The sequence below is a fragment of the Trichosurus vulpecula genome, chromosome 8 (assembly GCF_011100635.1).
Source record: "Trichosurus vulpecula isolate mTriVul1 chromosome 8, mTriVul1.pri, whole genome shotgun sequence".
Taxonomy (NCBI): domain Eukaryota; kingdom Metazoa; phylum Chordata; class Mammalia; order Diprotodontia; family Phalangeridae; genus Trichosurus; species Trichosurus vulpecula.
Genome location: NC_050580.1, coordinates 171,536,100 through 171,552,302, shown reverse-complemented (window position 1 = coordinate 171,552,302; position 16,203 = coordinate 171,536,100). Strand labels below are relative to the sequence as shown.

At 35.7% G+C, this 16,203-nt stretch overlaps 1 protein-coding gene across 1 annotated transcript in view; it reads right to left on the bottom strand.

Annotated features, from left to right (window-relative positions):
* Nucleotides 1-16,203, bottom strand: part of FBN1 (fibrillin 1) — a 311,665-nt gene that overhangs the window by 114,112 nt on the left and 181,350 nt on the right. Inside the window, exons 12-14 of the mRNA XM_036734672.1 lie at nt 11,314-11,433; nt 3,566-3,691; nt 743-865 (exon numbers count right to left, since the gene is read on the bottom strand). Of these exons, the coding sequence (XP_036590567.1) occupies nt 743-865; nt 3,566-3,691; nt 11,314-11,433 (369 nt within the window). The remainder of the gene's footprint in view (nt 1-742; nt 866-3,565; nt 3,692-11,313; nt 11,434-16,203) is intronic.

Genomic DNA, 16,203 nt, shown 5'->3' with positions numbered 1-16,203 from the left:
GCAACCAACATCCAATAAATATCCTGACTCATTTCTTAAGGCATTTTCAGGAGATCCTCTGGGAAGACCACTATCCAAAGCCACCTTTGAAAGGAAGAGAACCTTCTGACAAAAAAGTCAGTTTCTCCGGGTGGCTAGGTTCCAGGTATAATCCCTACCTAAGCCAGGGAAAATGATATCAAATATTTGGAGGAAACAAAGGGCAGAGAGGGGGAAAGTTCAGTTAGTCAACAAGCATTCATTAAGCACTTTCTATATGCCAAGCACTGGGGATACAGAGGAAGAAAAAAATAGTCCCTGCCTTCAAGGAGGACTCTTTAATGGAGAAGATAATATACAAATAGGTAGGTACATTCAAGATATATACAGGTTAGACAGAAGGTACTCACACAGGAGAAAGTACTAGGAAAGGTCTCCTGCTGAAGGTGAGATTTGAGCTAAACTTTGAAGAAAGCAAAGGAAACTAAAAGGGCAGAGGGAGAGTGGAAGAGTATTGCAGGCATGAGGTTCAGCTAGTGCAAGGTATAGAAATGGAAGGTGGAGTGTCATGCAAAGAATGGCAAGAAGGCCAGTATCAGTGCAGAACATGAAGAGGAATAAAGTTAAAGAAGGATAAAAAGGTAGAAGAAAAGTTGTGAAAAGTACAAAGGTTATTCCTCTAAACAATATAAGATTTTTTGCTCCAAAAGAGAAAGAAAAAATTTTGTTAGAATATATACAATCTAAATCATGCAATACAGACCTTTGCAGTAACGGCCATCTGATGCCAACTGGAAACCAGGTTTACAAATACACTTAAAACTACCATCTTCATTGATGCACATTCCATTGAGGCACATATTCCTTATGCTGCATTCATCCATATCTAGGGTGGGGAAAGCAAATGAATCATGTACCAAGCAACAATATTAGGTATTTCCTATGTGCTATGAACTGTGCTAGGCACTAGGGATATAATACAAATACAAGAATGAAGCAATCCCTATTCACAAGAAGCTTAAACTCTAATAGGAAAGACAACATGCTCATACATAACTACGGGATAAATAAGAAATTGTTAAATACAAGGTAGGTCAGGAGGGAAATACTAGTAGTTGGGGGATCAAGAAAGACTTCAAGAAGAAAATGGTGTTTGAGTTGCAATTTAAAGAGAGGAATTCTGTAAGGCAGATGTGAGGAATGAGTTCATTCCAGGTATGGGGGGGGGCAGCTAGTACAAAGGCATGGAGATAGGAAATGAAGTATTGTATATAAGGAACAGAGGGAAGAACAGTTTGGCTGGACTACAAAGTGTGGGAAGAGAAGTAATGCCCCATGAGTCTTGAAAGACAGGTTGGGACCAGAATGTGAAGGACTTTAAGGAGTCACTGTAGTTGACTGAGTAGAGGAGTGATAAGGTTTAGTCTTAACTTAAGGAATACCACTTCAGAAGCACTGTATAAGATGGTAAGGAGAGACTTGGGGCAGGGAGACTAATCAGGTTATTGAAATTGTCCAGGCAAGAGGTGATGAGTAGAGTCCTACTCTACTGAGTGTGTAAAGGGAAGGGTTATAGTGTGAGAAATATTATGGTTTATTTTTATCCACATATATGTGTGTATATATACACATACATATATATACACATATGCATGTATGTATATATTTTATATGACCGGAAGAGTATACACTTTAAAGAAATCTACCGTGAATAACAACGTTGTTCTTTTTACTATGGTAGGCTAGGGCTAATTTAAATGAAACATGTATCCCATGCATGGTGTGTGCCCAAACACCATCAGGCCAGGCTAATTTTGTATAACAGATAATGAAAAAATTGACTAAAAAAGATATTAAGACACATTTTGGGAATATTGCTTGATGAAAACTAAAAAGTCCTTCTCCAGCCTGGCATGTACACTGATTTCACAGGTTCATATTATTGCTAATACATGAAAATGAGTGGGGAAAAAAGGGGGAATAATTAGAACTGACTAATGGAATTCCAAATATATGTAGACTAAATCTTAGTTCTGAAATGACTGTAAATCAAAAAATAGCTTGTAGTTTGAGGTAATACCAAAAAGGAGTAGGAAAGAATGGATTTCCAAAATGCCTGCCTCTGGATGGAGAATTAAAACAAGTGCCAGCTAACCCCTAGAATCCCCAGATCATTGTGACATGTCTTTAAATGCATAAATATGTTATTTCATTTAATATTGCAGCTGTCTTGGATGGCATTTGCAACCTAGACATGTGTGTTTTCTTTTCACTTACAGCCTAAATCAGACAAAAATAATTTATGATTTTTAAAGAAGAAGGAAAAAAAATCATGAATCTATCCCAACTGGGAATTTTGGCATTAAGTCTTTGAGCTGAATCACTAAGATAATATTCTGCCAAAAATGTTTCTAAGAACAGTCTTGAAATTCTTTTAATGTATGAATAGATTCTTGGGATCTTTCCCAAAGACCTTGGGAAACATGATAAAGAACATTCTTCATTTTTTTTCTAAAGGCTTATGAGGTAGGAACTCATCAATTATGTTCACATTTTCTAGTCAGACAAAAAGAGGGAAAATACAATAGCTAGTCAGGCTACATGAAGGCAGAGGCAAAATTCACAGTAAGAGCACTAGTTCAGTAGACCAGTGGTGTTAAAATCAAATAGAAATAGGGGCCACTAAACCATATATAAGGATCTCTGCAAGCCGCACGTGACTTAGTTTTCAAATGTAATATTATCTATTTTTTATTCCATTTTTATTGATGTTGTCAAATATTTTCCAATTGTATTCTAATCTGGTTCAAGCTGCACCCAGAAGTATTATGGACTGTATGTGGCCCACAGGCTGCATTTCTGACCCCTCTGGACTAGAAAACATAAAATTGTGACTCAAATTTTATTACTGCCCATGAAACAAACTTTTAATTATGAGGTGATAATTATTAAAAAGGTCCCATTTATATACCACTTTACAAACTACAAAATATTTTCTTCAGAAACATCCTAACAGGTATTTAGTGCAAATATTATTATAACTAATCTTATTTTTCAGATGAAGAAACTGAGACTTTGAGAGGTTAAATAAGTTGCTCAGTCATATAACTAGATTAGTATTAGAACTAGAACTTGAACCTCAGTCACTTAAGTTTAGTGTTTTCCTACAACCCTTTGCCACCTCTGTTTTTCCTCCTGAACAGACAACCCAAATGAAGGTATCATAAATAATTGAACTGTATATGGTTATAGGCATGCCTGATTTAAGAAATGCGACATTCAAATTTCTGAATGCATAAAAAAGATAAATCGAGAACTGTTTATTTGCATGACAAAAGGATTTCCTCATAGAGTTCCTTAGTGCATTTAAATTATTTGTGTTATGTAAATTTGAATTTTATACAACTCTTAAAGAAAACATCCCACTGTATAAAATGAGACTGTCTCCCAGATTAAGATAAATAAAAGGTCTTTTTAGTGTTCTGGCTTTCAACAGAACATTCTATTTGGTTTCATTAAACTGAAAAAGATCTTGAAGTGGAAGCTGAATTGCAAAAGAAAGAGAATGACTTCAAAAAACTTGTACCTTCACAATTTTTCCCATCACTTGCCACATGGAAACCGGCATTACACACACAGTGGAAACTGCCGTCTGTGTTTATACAACGTCCGTTATTGCAGATCCGGCCATTCTGTAAACATTCATCAATATCTAAAAAGCAAACGAAAAAATAACAAAATGGAGATAGAAAAGGTTTGGATTTTTTTAAAAGGACTATTTTCTTTTATTCATTCTCCAACCACCCTCAGTGTACTTTTTAATTTCATCTCAAGAGTTAATCTCCTATATACTTTAGTGGTACACTGGCTCTCAGATAATCTAATATTTAATGGAATTTTAAAAATTCTGAAAATCACTTGTCTTTTCAAACAACAACAAAATGGATTTTAAAACTATTCTTCAAAGATAGTTTTTTAGAGCATTGTATACATTATTAGATTTCTGAGTTTGGGTTAGTAACTGTCATTATATTGTTAAAAGGGCAAGTCCTACAGTTGGACACGTTATCAACCACAGTAAAACAAGTTATACTGAGAATAATCATGCTAGCTTTTATGCCTCATTTATACAAATGAATTATTCTGTCTGAAAATAAATCACAGTTTCAAAAACTATCATCATGCAGTTGTATTGCTTTCATATTCTTAGGCTGTTGTTTTTTTCCCCCATCATTTTGTGAATGTTCTACTTAGCAAATGAGATACTAGTGTTAAGGCAGCATTTTTCTCTTCTTTTCTTTTTGTCTGTTGCTACAGCAAGTTAAACTGTAGTGGCGGGGGTGGAATCATTTCACAACTTGACTACAGTAAATTCTTATTTTGATTTAAAAGTTCTTGATCAACTAACTGAAGGCAGCATGACCTACTTGACGCAGTCACACTTTCTCATCTTTTCTGACTACAATTCTAGGAGCCATGAAACCACGTAAGTACTAGATGGAAAGAGGTAAAATCCATTGTCGATTTGTTACATAATCTTTTCCAAGGCCCATCTACTACCAGATAAAGTTTTCCCAAAAGGTGTGGACCAGGAGATGTGGGAAAGATAATCTGCATGTGTGTGCTTCAAATATTTATGTGTGTATACATAAATATATGTACATATGTATTTGCATTTGCATATATACATACATGTATAGGTATGTGTACATATATTTATCTGTGTGTTACATGTATATGTTATATATGCATATATATATATAGCATATTTGGAGCAGTCAGAAGGTAAGCTTGAATACCCTAAATAAGGCCTACAAAAATTCTCTCTCAAGGTTCTTCTATTTCTAGTTATCAATTCAGTTTTTATTTTTAGGACTAGTTAAAACTATCAGCTTCCTAAGAGTTCTCGTAATCTTTAGTTGTCTTCCCCAAATACCACTCAATTATTCTTCTGATACCAGCATAATCTTCTTAATGTGTATCATTACCCTGCTCAGAACGGCTCTCTATTGCCTACTGATGAATAAAGACCAAATTCCTTAACTGGACATACACTGCACCTTCTAGCCCATGCTCCAGTCAAACTGGTCTTCTTAGTGTTCCTCAAGCACTCCTGTACCATTCACCCGATGTCTTTACTCATTTCTTCTTCTGGAGTTACCCTCCCTTTACATCTCTACCAGATGAATTTCTTTCATCTGTCAAGACCCAGCTCTACTACCATTTCCTTCACATAGCTTGTTCCATTCCCCTTAAACTAATGTGACCCCTCCTTACTGTGAACTTTCATACATAGCTAACATCCTGTCTGAAATTTTCAGTTTGCTTCGTACTATATCATGTACCTGTCTTATGTTTCTACAAGACAATTCCTCACAGGCAGAGATTGCTTTATTCACCATTATATCACTCTTAGCACCCAGGAAAGTGCCTTGTTGAAGTCAACTGTAGCTGATCCTCAGAAGTTTTCCTTCTGTGCAGATTAAGCAATAGGTCCCACACTCCCTCTTGTTGAGTCAGAGTATGAGTGAATGCCATCTGGTCTCTATACCTTTAATTAATGATTTTTTTCTCAGTAACTCTTTTCTTCTTTCCAGAGCACAACTTGTTATGTAACCTAAAAAGTAGTAATGGCTACAAATGGTGAGACACCCTTTCTTCAAGGTTCTCTATTCTCCAAATTTTCTTACTCTGAAAGAAATGGTAGCATTCTCCTTCCAAACTAGTCTCATGTTTTCTTCTAATCTTCTCCTCTAATTCTTTTTTTAAAAAACTTACTCTGAAATTATCTTCTTTGTACCTTTGGCTTATTCTTTCTTGTTCAGATCTTCTTCAGTGCCTTTTCTTCTATTTTTTCATTGTTTGTCTCCATTCCTCATTCAGAATGAGCTCTTCACTTTTTTTTCCTTTGCGTCTTTAACTATTTATACCAAGCAGTGGCAGCCAGATGTACTGAATGGCAATCACCATTCCTTTGTAATATGAAAAAATTTGATTCAAGCACAGTTACTTCAATTAAGAAGTAGTACAAGAACCATTCATCTCCCTTATGTTAAGGAACTCCTTTATCCTCTATTCTTTAGTCTTAAACTATATGCCAGGTACTTAAAAGAAAGTAGTATTACAGCTTATATTTCCCATTTTATTTTTTATTTTTTAATTTTATTTATTTATTTATTTTTAGTTTACTGCACACGGTTCTATATAATTTTGAGTTCCAGATTTTCTCCCCTCCCTCCCCAAGACGGCCTGGAATCTCATATAACTACCACGTACAACTTCGCATTGAATTAATTTATATACTAGTCAAGTTGTGGAGAAGAATTATGACCAATGCAATGAATCATGAGAAAGAAGAGACAGAACCAAAAAAAAAAACCCAAAAACAAAAACAAAAGAGAAGCAAAAAAGGCGAGCATGTAGTGCGCCTCAATCTGTATTCAAACTTCACAGTTCTTTCTCTAGATGAAGATAGCATCCTCCATCGTGAGTCCCCTGGAGATGTCCTTGCACCTTACGTTGCTGAGAAGAGCGAAGTATGTCATGGTTGTTCCTCACGGAATCCATATATCTGTTGTGTACAATGTTCTCCTGGCTCTGCTCCGCTCACTCAGCATTATGTCGTGTAGGTTTTTCCAGGTTGTTACGAAGTCCGTATTATCCCCATTTCTTATGGCACAATAGTATTCCATTACCTTCACATACCACAGCTTGTTCAGCCATTCCCCAATTGATGGGCATCCCTTTGATTTCCAATTCTTGGCTACCACAAAAAGAGCTGCTATAAATATCCTTGTACATATGGGTCCTTTTCCCGCTTGTGTGATTTCTTTGGGATACAACCCTAGAAGTGGTATTGCTGGGTCAAAGGGTATGAACATTTTTATAGCCCTTTGGGCATAGTTCCAAATTGCTCTCCAAAATGGCTGGATCAGCTCACAACTCCACCAGCAATGTAACAATGTTCCTTTCCAGCATTTATCATTTTCCTGTTTTGTTATTTTAGCCAATCTGACAGGACAGAGGTGGTATCTAAGAGTTGTTTTGATTTGCATTTCTCTAATCAGTAGTGATCCAGAGCATTTTTTCATATGCCTATAGATAGCTTTAATTTCTTCCTCTGAAAACTGCCTGTTCATATCCTTTGACCATTTCTCAATTGGGGAATGGCTTGTGTTCCTATATATTTGACTCAGTTCCCTGTATATTTTAGAAATGAGGCCTTTATCAGAGACACTAGTTGCAAAGATTTTCTCCCAATTTTCTGCTTCCCTCCTGATTTTTGTTGCATTGGCTTTTTTTGTACAAAAACATTTCAATTTCACATAATCAAAATTATCCATTTTGCATTTTGTAATGCTCTCATGAGTTCTTTACTTTTCCATAAATCTGATAAGTAGACTATTCCTTGCTTTCCCAAATTACTTATAGTATCAGCTTTTACTCCTAAATCATGAACCCATTTTGACTTTATTTTGGTATATGGTGTAAGATATCGGTCTATGCCCAGTTTCTGCCCTACCATTTTCCAATTTTCCCAACAGTTTTTGTGAAATAATGAATTATTAGCACAGAAGCTGGCCTCTTTGGGTTTATCAAAGAGTAGATAGCTAAACTTGCTGATTTCTCCTACTTGTGTACCTATCCTATTCCACTGATCCACACCCCTGTTTCTTAACCAGTACCAGGCAGTTTTGATGACTGCTACTCTGTAGTACAGTTTAATATCTGGTATGGCTAGGCCACCTTCTCTAGCATTTCTTTTCATTAATACCCTAGATATTCTAGACCTCTTGTTTTTCCAGATGAATTTTGTTATTATTTTGTCCAGCTCAGTAAAATAATTTTTTGGTAGTTTGATTGGTATGGCACTGAATAGATAATTTAGGTAAAATTGTCACTTCTATTATATTAGCTCGGCCTAACCATGAGCAACTGATATTTTTCCATTTATTTAGATCTGATTTTATTCGCGTGAAAAGTGTGTCATAGTTATGTTCATATAGGCCCTGGGTTTGTCTTGGCAAATAGACTCCCAAATATTTTATAGTGTCTACAGTAACTTTGAATGGAATTTCTCTTTCTATCTCTTGCTGTTGGGCTTTGTCAGTAATGTATAGGAATGCTGAGGATTTATGTGGGTTTATTTTATATCCTGCAACTTTGCTAAAGTTGTTTATTATTTCAAGTAGTTTTTTACTTAATTCTCTAGGATTCTCTAAATAAATCATCATATCATCTGCAAAAAGTGATAATTTAGTTTCTTCTTTTCCTATTCTAATTCCTTCAATTTCTTTTTCTTCTCTTATTGCTACAGCTAACGTTTCTAGTACCAAATTGAATAACAGGGGTGATAATGGACATCCTTGTTTCACCCCTGATCTTATTGGGAATGCATCTAGCTTATCCCCATTACAAATAATGCTTGTCAATGGTTTTAGGTAGATGCTATTTATAATTTTAAGGAAGGTTCCATTTATTCCTATGCTTTCTAGTGTTTTCAATAGGAATGGGTGTTGTACTTTGTCAAAGGCTTTTTCTGCGTCTATTGAGATGATCATATGGTTTCTCCTGGTTTTGTTATTGATATGGTCAATTATGCTAATAGTTTTCCTAATATTGAACCAAACTTGCATCCCTGGAATAAATCCTACCTGGTTATAGTGTATTATTCTCGTGATGAGTTGCTGCAATCTTTTTGCTAATATTTTATTTAAAATTTTTGCATCAATATTCATTAGAGAAATTGGTCTATAATTTTCTTTCTCTGTTTTGACTCTACCTGGTTTGGGTATTAGTACCATATTTGTGTCATAAAAAGAATTTGGTAGGACTCCTTCTTCCTATTTTCCCAAATAGTCTACAAAGTATTGGAATTAGTTGTTCTTTAAATGTTTGATAGAATTCACATGTAAAACCATCTGGCCCTGGAGATTTTTTCCTAGGGAGTTCATTGATGGCATGCTCAATTTCTTTTTCTGAGATGGGGTTATTAAGAAATTTCACTTCCTTTTCTGTTAGCCTGGGCAGTTTATGTTTTTGTAGATATTCATCCATATGTCTAAGGTTGTCAAATTTATGGGCATACAGTTGGGCAAAATAATTCCTAATTATTGTTTTGATTTCCTCTTCATTAGAGGTGACCTCACCCTTTTCATTTTTGATACTGGTAATTTGATTTTCTTCTTTCTTTTTTTTAATCAAATTGGCCAAAGGTTTATCAATTTTATTGGTTTTTTCATAAAACCAGCTCTTTGTTTTATTTATTAATTCAATAGTTTTCTTGGTTTCAATTTTATTAATCTCTCCTTTGTATATTTCCCATTTTAAACACCTGGACTAATTTTCCCCTTCATCTCTAAATAAGTTATTTTCAATTAGCTACCATTACTTCATTACTACCTCAGTTCATTTTTATAGCTCACTTCCAATAGGTCATAAAATATTCTGCTTCTTTCATCACAGGTGGTGAAATAAGTTTAAATCTCTTTCTTTGATAAAACTTCCAATACATTCATTGTGGATATTTCCATTTGTTGAATTCGTTCACTTTTCTCCATCCTAATAATAACAAAATGCTAAACTCATAATTATTTTCCCATCATTGAATATTCAAAACCCTCCCTGGACCCCTACTAATTCATGAGTCTGAAATTTAACTTGCCTTTCAAAGTTCTGTACTCCTATATTTCTACTTTTCTGTCCTCTTCTTTTCTTCCCTTAAGACTTCCTCTGTAGCTAAGCACAGAAGCTTTGGATTTCCCTTGTCTGCTTCTCCCATCCAAATATCTAAGTGTTCATGCTACTACTCAGACCAGGATAATTCTTACACTATCTATTGAGGAGGGTACCACTCCCTAAAGCCTTCTAAGAGTTACTACAAAGGAGTAATGAGAAAAACCTACTACTTTGCTGCTACTGGTCATTCTCTGGACTGAAAATGTTCTCACCCTCTCTTCTTTTGCAGTTTATTAACAAATATAAAAGACAGCTTTGCATAGATAGCATCTTATTCTCTGATATAACACAAAGCCTAGAACCCCAATGATGCTCACACTGTTTATTTTTAACAGAACATTAAAAAAGATTCTAAGCTTAATAAAACAAATGTCCCATCTGTTCCAGTATATCATTTCTAATTAGTTAAGGGTATTTGTTAGAATGTTAACCACCATCTCTGTCAGAATGTAGGTAACATAGTTTATCCTCAGCTCTCTGGAATCATAGCTGGTTGCTGTATTTGTGGGAATTTGTTTTCCTTAGCAATCTTTACGGCAAAAGTAGCATTTGCATTGGGCCTTCAAGGATGGGTAGAATTTTGCTAGTCAGAAATTAGATGGATGGATGAGGAAAGGCATTCCAGGCAGATAAGCCAAGTAACAGAGGCAGCAAAGCACAAGGTGTGCGGGGAAGACAAAGAGTGGTCTACTTTAACTGGAACATATAACAATACTTGTAAGCAATCAGTGGGAGTGAGGCTGGAAAGGTATTTTGCGGCCAGATTATGGAGGACCTTGAATGCCAGACAAAGGAATTTGGATTTAATTCAGAATAGGGAGACATTGAAGATTTTTGAATAAGGAAGTGATGAGATAAGAGCTGTGCTTTAGAAAGTCTAATTTGGCAGCAGAGTTTAGTATGAAATAGCATGGGGAGAGACTGGAGGCAAGGAGGTTAACAAGTAGGCTACTGCAGTAATCCAAGCAAAAACTATTGAGAACCTGAAATAGGACAATAGCCATAGGGAAGTGATATAAGTGACATTTCAGATGTTTTTCAAGTGAAAGCAAAAACTGTTTTCTCTTGTTACAAGGTGAAGATTGTAAAAAAAAAATGCAAACTACTCTTTCTCGCTTTAAAATTTTCATCAAATGATTATTTTCTTTTTTATTTTATATTATTTATATTTATATTTGTAGGTCTTTCTAGGTGTGTGGCATGGTAGCCTTTCTGTTATCTGGAGGAGAACAGAGTCTCTTTGGGAATTTAATCAGGGGTAGCCATTTCAACATCAATTATTCACTTTAAGGTATTTTTTAATGACAGCTCAGTAAAAACCTGTATCTTTACTGAATTTCCCAATTTTAGGAAGGTCTAATTGGCTTCTTCCATACCCAAATCTCTAGTTCAGAAGTTGATTATAGGCAACAGTAGTTTAGGATCAATAGTAAGGAGCATGATATTTTCCCTCAAAAGAAGACATATTAAATATGTATTGATGCTAAAGGGAGGGGGGTTGGAAAGTTGGAAAATAGTTTAAATTTGTTAGGGAGAAATAAGTATTTTCACTCCATGCTAAATCGTAACTTCCATCTATGAAACACTTCATTTTACCTCGACATTCAGTCCTTGTCAATGTGCTCTGATATCCAACTCGACATTGGCATATGTAGGATCCTTGAGTATTGACACATTCTCCACCTATACAAGGATTCTTCTCACACTCATCAACATCTGTAAAACACAAACAGTAAATTGTTGGTAGGAAATTAGTTGACAACAATGTGGCTGCAAGAATTGTTCTGTTCTGTTTTGTTTTGTTTTCTGAGACTGAATCTCTGTCTTGCCAAGGCTAGAAGTAATGTGATCACTCACAGGCCTGATTCCAATACTGATCAGAATACCATGCTCCATTTTTCCAACCTGGACTGGTTTGCCCCTCCTTAGGTAGCTTAGTGGCCCTTCATTCCCAGGAGCTCATGACTTAGTGTGGACAGCCACACAGCTTTAGCCCTACCGCAGCTCAAAATTATGAACTCAAGCAACTCACCAGCCTCAGCCTCCTCAGGAGCAGGCATTACAGGTGTGCACCACTACATCCGGAAGCAAGGATTTTAATAGTTGGGTTTTTTCCTCTATGTGTAAAATGACTTACTTCTGTTATTTGATTGGTATGGAATTCCCTTAAGCAATACCCATAACTCTTCTATCATCAATCAGTGAATAAGCATTTGTTAAGCCCCTAATAAGTACCAGTCACTATGTGAGGGATAGGAATTGGACCTATGATTTCACTGATATAAGGAATTCCCAGATGAGGGAACTCCCTCTAATCAATGCATATTTGTAGTTTCTTTATAATTTATGCTCCTATAAGGGTTCCGAAACCTGTCTGGGATCACAAAGCCAGTATGTGGTTTTGAAAGGCCTTGAACATAGGTCTGGTTGACACTGATATCAGATCTTTATCCATGATACAACATGGGCCTCTCACTTCCACCTACTGTGGTAATTCTAGAGGTAATGAGGATACAACTGCAAAAATATAGGAAGTCTTTAGGTGTGTCTATGGCTCAACACTTCAATTTCTTGGGGACAATCTCGTGAGAAGCTTCTGAAAACCTTATGAGGCCATTATAGACATATAGTCCATCATTGGGCCTATACTCACAAGTCTTTTAGGTTTTCAGGCCATGGTAAAGATTATCTTCTTTTAAGAGAGGCTTTGAAATAATTGGGGTAATTGATTTTCCATGATGAGGCATCGTTTTGCTTGTATTTGTATCCCTAGAATTTAGTACAGTGACTGGCACATATTAAGAAATACTTATTGACTTTACTTGACACGAGGCCTCAGAGTAGAATTTTACTAGAGGTGCAAAACACCACATTTATAAGCAATTTGGGAGAGTAAGGAATAGTTTACCTATCAGATTTATGGGAAAGCAAAGAATTCGTGACACAACAAGAGACAGAGAGCATTACAAAACGCAAAATGGATAATTTTGATTATGTTAAAGTTGCCTGGCATGACTACAGAATCAGTTTGCTGGGGCTGAATCCAAACACGAACCTGAACTTTACCAGTTCTGCTCCCTTTGTAAACAGATTTGGGTTGGCTGCCAACCATTTTTCGAAAGTAAATAAAATAGGGACTGCTAAATGCAAACATCTTTTCACACCAAAGTCTACCAAGCTGCATTCCACTGCAATGGATAATTCCCAAAAAGTCTTTGTATTAAAAAAAGCCAATACAACAAAGATTAAGAGGGAAGCAGAAAATTGGGAGAAAATCTTTAGAACTAGTGTCTCTGATAAAGGCCTCATCTCTAAAATATACAGGGAACTGAGCCAAATTTATAGGAATACAAGTCATTCCCCAATTGAGAAATGGTCAAAGGATACGAACAGGCAGTTTTCAGAGGAAGAAATTAAAGATATCTATAGGCACGTGATAAAATGCTAGAAATCACTACTGATTAGAGAAATGCAAATCAAAACAACTCTTAGGTACCACATCTCTCCTCTCAGATTGGCTAAAATGACAAAATAGGAAAATGATAAATGCTGGAGAGGATGTGGGAAAATTGGAACACTGTTACATTGCTGGTGGAGTTGTGAACGGATCCAGCCACTCTGGAGAGCAATTTGGAACTATGCTCAAAGGGTTATAAAAATGTTCATACCCTTTGACTCAGCGATACCACTTCTAGGGTTGTATCCCAAAGAGATCACACAAGTGGGAAAAGGACCCATATGTAAAAAAGTATTTATAGCGTCTCTTTTTGTAGTAGCAAAGAACTGGAAATGAAAGAGATGCCCATCAACTGGGGAATGGCTGAACAAAGTTGTGGTATATGAAGGTAATGGAATACTATTGTGCTATAAGAAATGGTGAAGATACGGACTTCATAATAACCTGGAAAAACCTACACGATATAATGCTGAGTGAATGGAGCAGAACTAGGAGAACATTGTACACAACCACAGATATATGGATTCTGTGATGACTAACCTTGATAGACTTAGTTCTTCTCAGCAATAAAAGGTTCAAAGACAACTCCAAAGGACTAATGATGGAGAGGGCTATCTACATCCAGAAAAAGAACTATGGAGTCTGAATGCAGATTGAGGCAAACTGTTTGCTCTCCTTTTTTTTCTCTTTTGTTTTGGGTTTTTTTTTTGGTTTTGTTTCTTCTTTCTCATGATTCATGCCATTGGTCATAATTCTTCTTTACAACTTGACTATTGTGTAAATAAATTTAATGCGAAGTTATAGGTAGAAGATATATCGGATTCCATGTCATCTTGGGGAAGTGGGGGAAGGAAATCTGGAACTCAAAATCATGCAGAACTGAGTGTTGTAAACTAAAAAGTAAAAATCTTAATTTAAAAAATAATGAAAAAAACCTATAAAACATCTAACATGTTTTAAGAATGGCTTTTTCAAGAAAAAGGACCCATATGACAAAAATATTTATAGCAGCTCTTTTCTGGGGGCAAAGAATTAGAAGTTCAGGGGATGCCCACCAACCAATTGCGGAATGGCTGAACAAACTGTGGTATGTGATTATGATGGAATATTGTTGTACTATAAGAAATGATGAGGAGGCTGCTCTCAGAAAAACCTGGAAAGACTTACATGAGCTGATGCAAAGTGAAGTGTACTGTGTACAAACTAACAGCAACACTGTGAGATGATCAGCTGTGAATGACTTAGCTATTCTCAGCAATACAATGATCCAAGACAACTCTGAAGGACTTATGATGAAAATGCTATCCATCCCCCAGAGAAAGAACTGATAATATCTGTGTACAGACTGAAGCATACTTTTGTTACTTTCTTTATTGTGTTTGAGGTTCCCCCACCACTTTGGTCTATGTTTTCTTTCACAACATGACTATTATGGAAATGTTTTGCATGACTACACATATCAAATTGATTGCTTTCTCAATAAGAGGGGGTGGGGAAGGAGGAAAGGAGAGAATTTGGAAGTCAAAGTTTTAAAAACAAATGTTGAAAACTGTTTTATGTATAACTAGGGGGAAATACTAAATAAAAAAAAATGAATAAGAAGAAAAGATGCAGCTTAGGCACCATGAGTCCTTTCTTGATCCTCTGCTTCTCCCCAGCTGCTAGTATCCTTCCTCCTAAACTACCTTGTATATTCATAAATGCAGATAATTATGTAAAAAAGGATGGCTTTTTCTTTCTCATTTTGCACATGACTGACACCCTACTCAAGTGAACAGATTTACTTGTGCAGATAAGAGAGGGTACTCTCTTCCTGCAATTTTTTCAGAGAAAAACCTTAAAGATGTGGTAGCACAATCATCAGGGCAAATAGACAGGTTTTCTATACTGGATTTAGACTAGATGCTGACCTGCATGAGTTGAATATGACAATATCCTGACATTCTTTAAGTAACCAGGGAGTTAGAATATTAGTTATACCTTTTGAGTCTAGGAAATAGAAATATAGCTACTTTGGGATTTCCCACCTTGAGTTCTATAAACAGCATTAGCAAGGCTATAGAGGTCATTTTTAAAGGGAAGAATTTATCTACAATATAGTTTATACCCCCAATAAACACCTACCACAAATCTCAGTATACCATTAGCCTTATATTCCCCTAGAATTTTAGCTCTATACCAGAATGTTAGGGTGAGATAAAATAAAATACACATAAAGCCCTTTGCAAATCTCAAAGCACCATATAAATGCTATTTTTATTGTTGTTAATCCCCAAAGTCTAAATTCTCTCATCTCACAAAAGATTTAATTGAGGCCTAGGTAAGTTAGAAAATTTGCCCAAAGGTCCCACTGCTAGTTATTGACTGAATCCGAATTAGAAGTCAGGTTCTTCTTCCTCCCTGTCCAATGCTCTTTCTGTCACAGCTGAAGGAGATGGACCCTTAATCAAGAAATTGAGCAGAAACAGAAACCACCAAGTATTGTTTTTTGCTTTTTTCCTGTATAAATCATTGATACAAAAATAGAGCAGATAAAACTACCTGGAATAAGGAAGATTTTTCGGCATCTAGGTGGTTCAGTACAAAAAAACAACAACAAAACAAACCACTCACCTTTAAGTTAGAAACATCCAAGTTTGAAACCTGCTTTAGATACTTAGTAACTATGCAATCCTACGTGAGTCATTTAGCCTATTAGCCTCAGTTTACTCATTTGTAAAGTGGGGATATAATAGCGCCTACTTCATAGTGTTATTATGAAGTTATTATGAAGCCCAAATGAAATGTCATCTGTAAAGCATTTTGCAAACATAGCTATTCTTATCATCATCATTGGATGCTTCTTGGCAGTATTCTTCTAATTAGTAATAAAACTGATTCTATTAATGGTATTTACCTTTTTGTTACCAACTTTAATAAATTAAGTAGATGACAATTGAAATAGTTTTTGTTTCAGTTTTAATCCCTAACCAAGCCAAAGAGAATATCTCTCTATAAATGCTATTTATAAAAGATTTGGAAAACAGGTA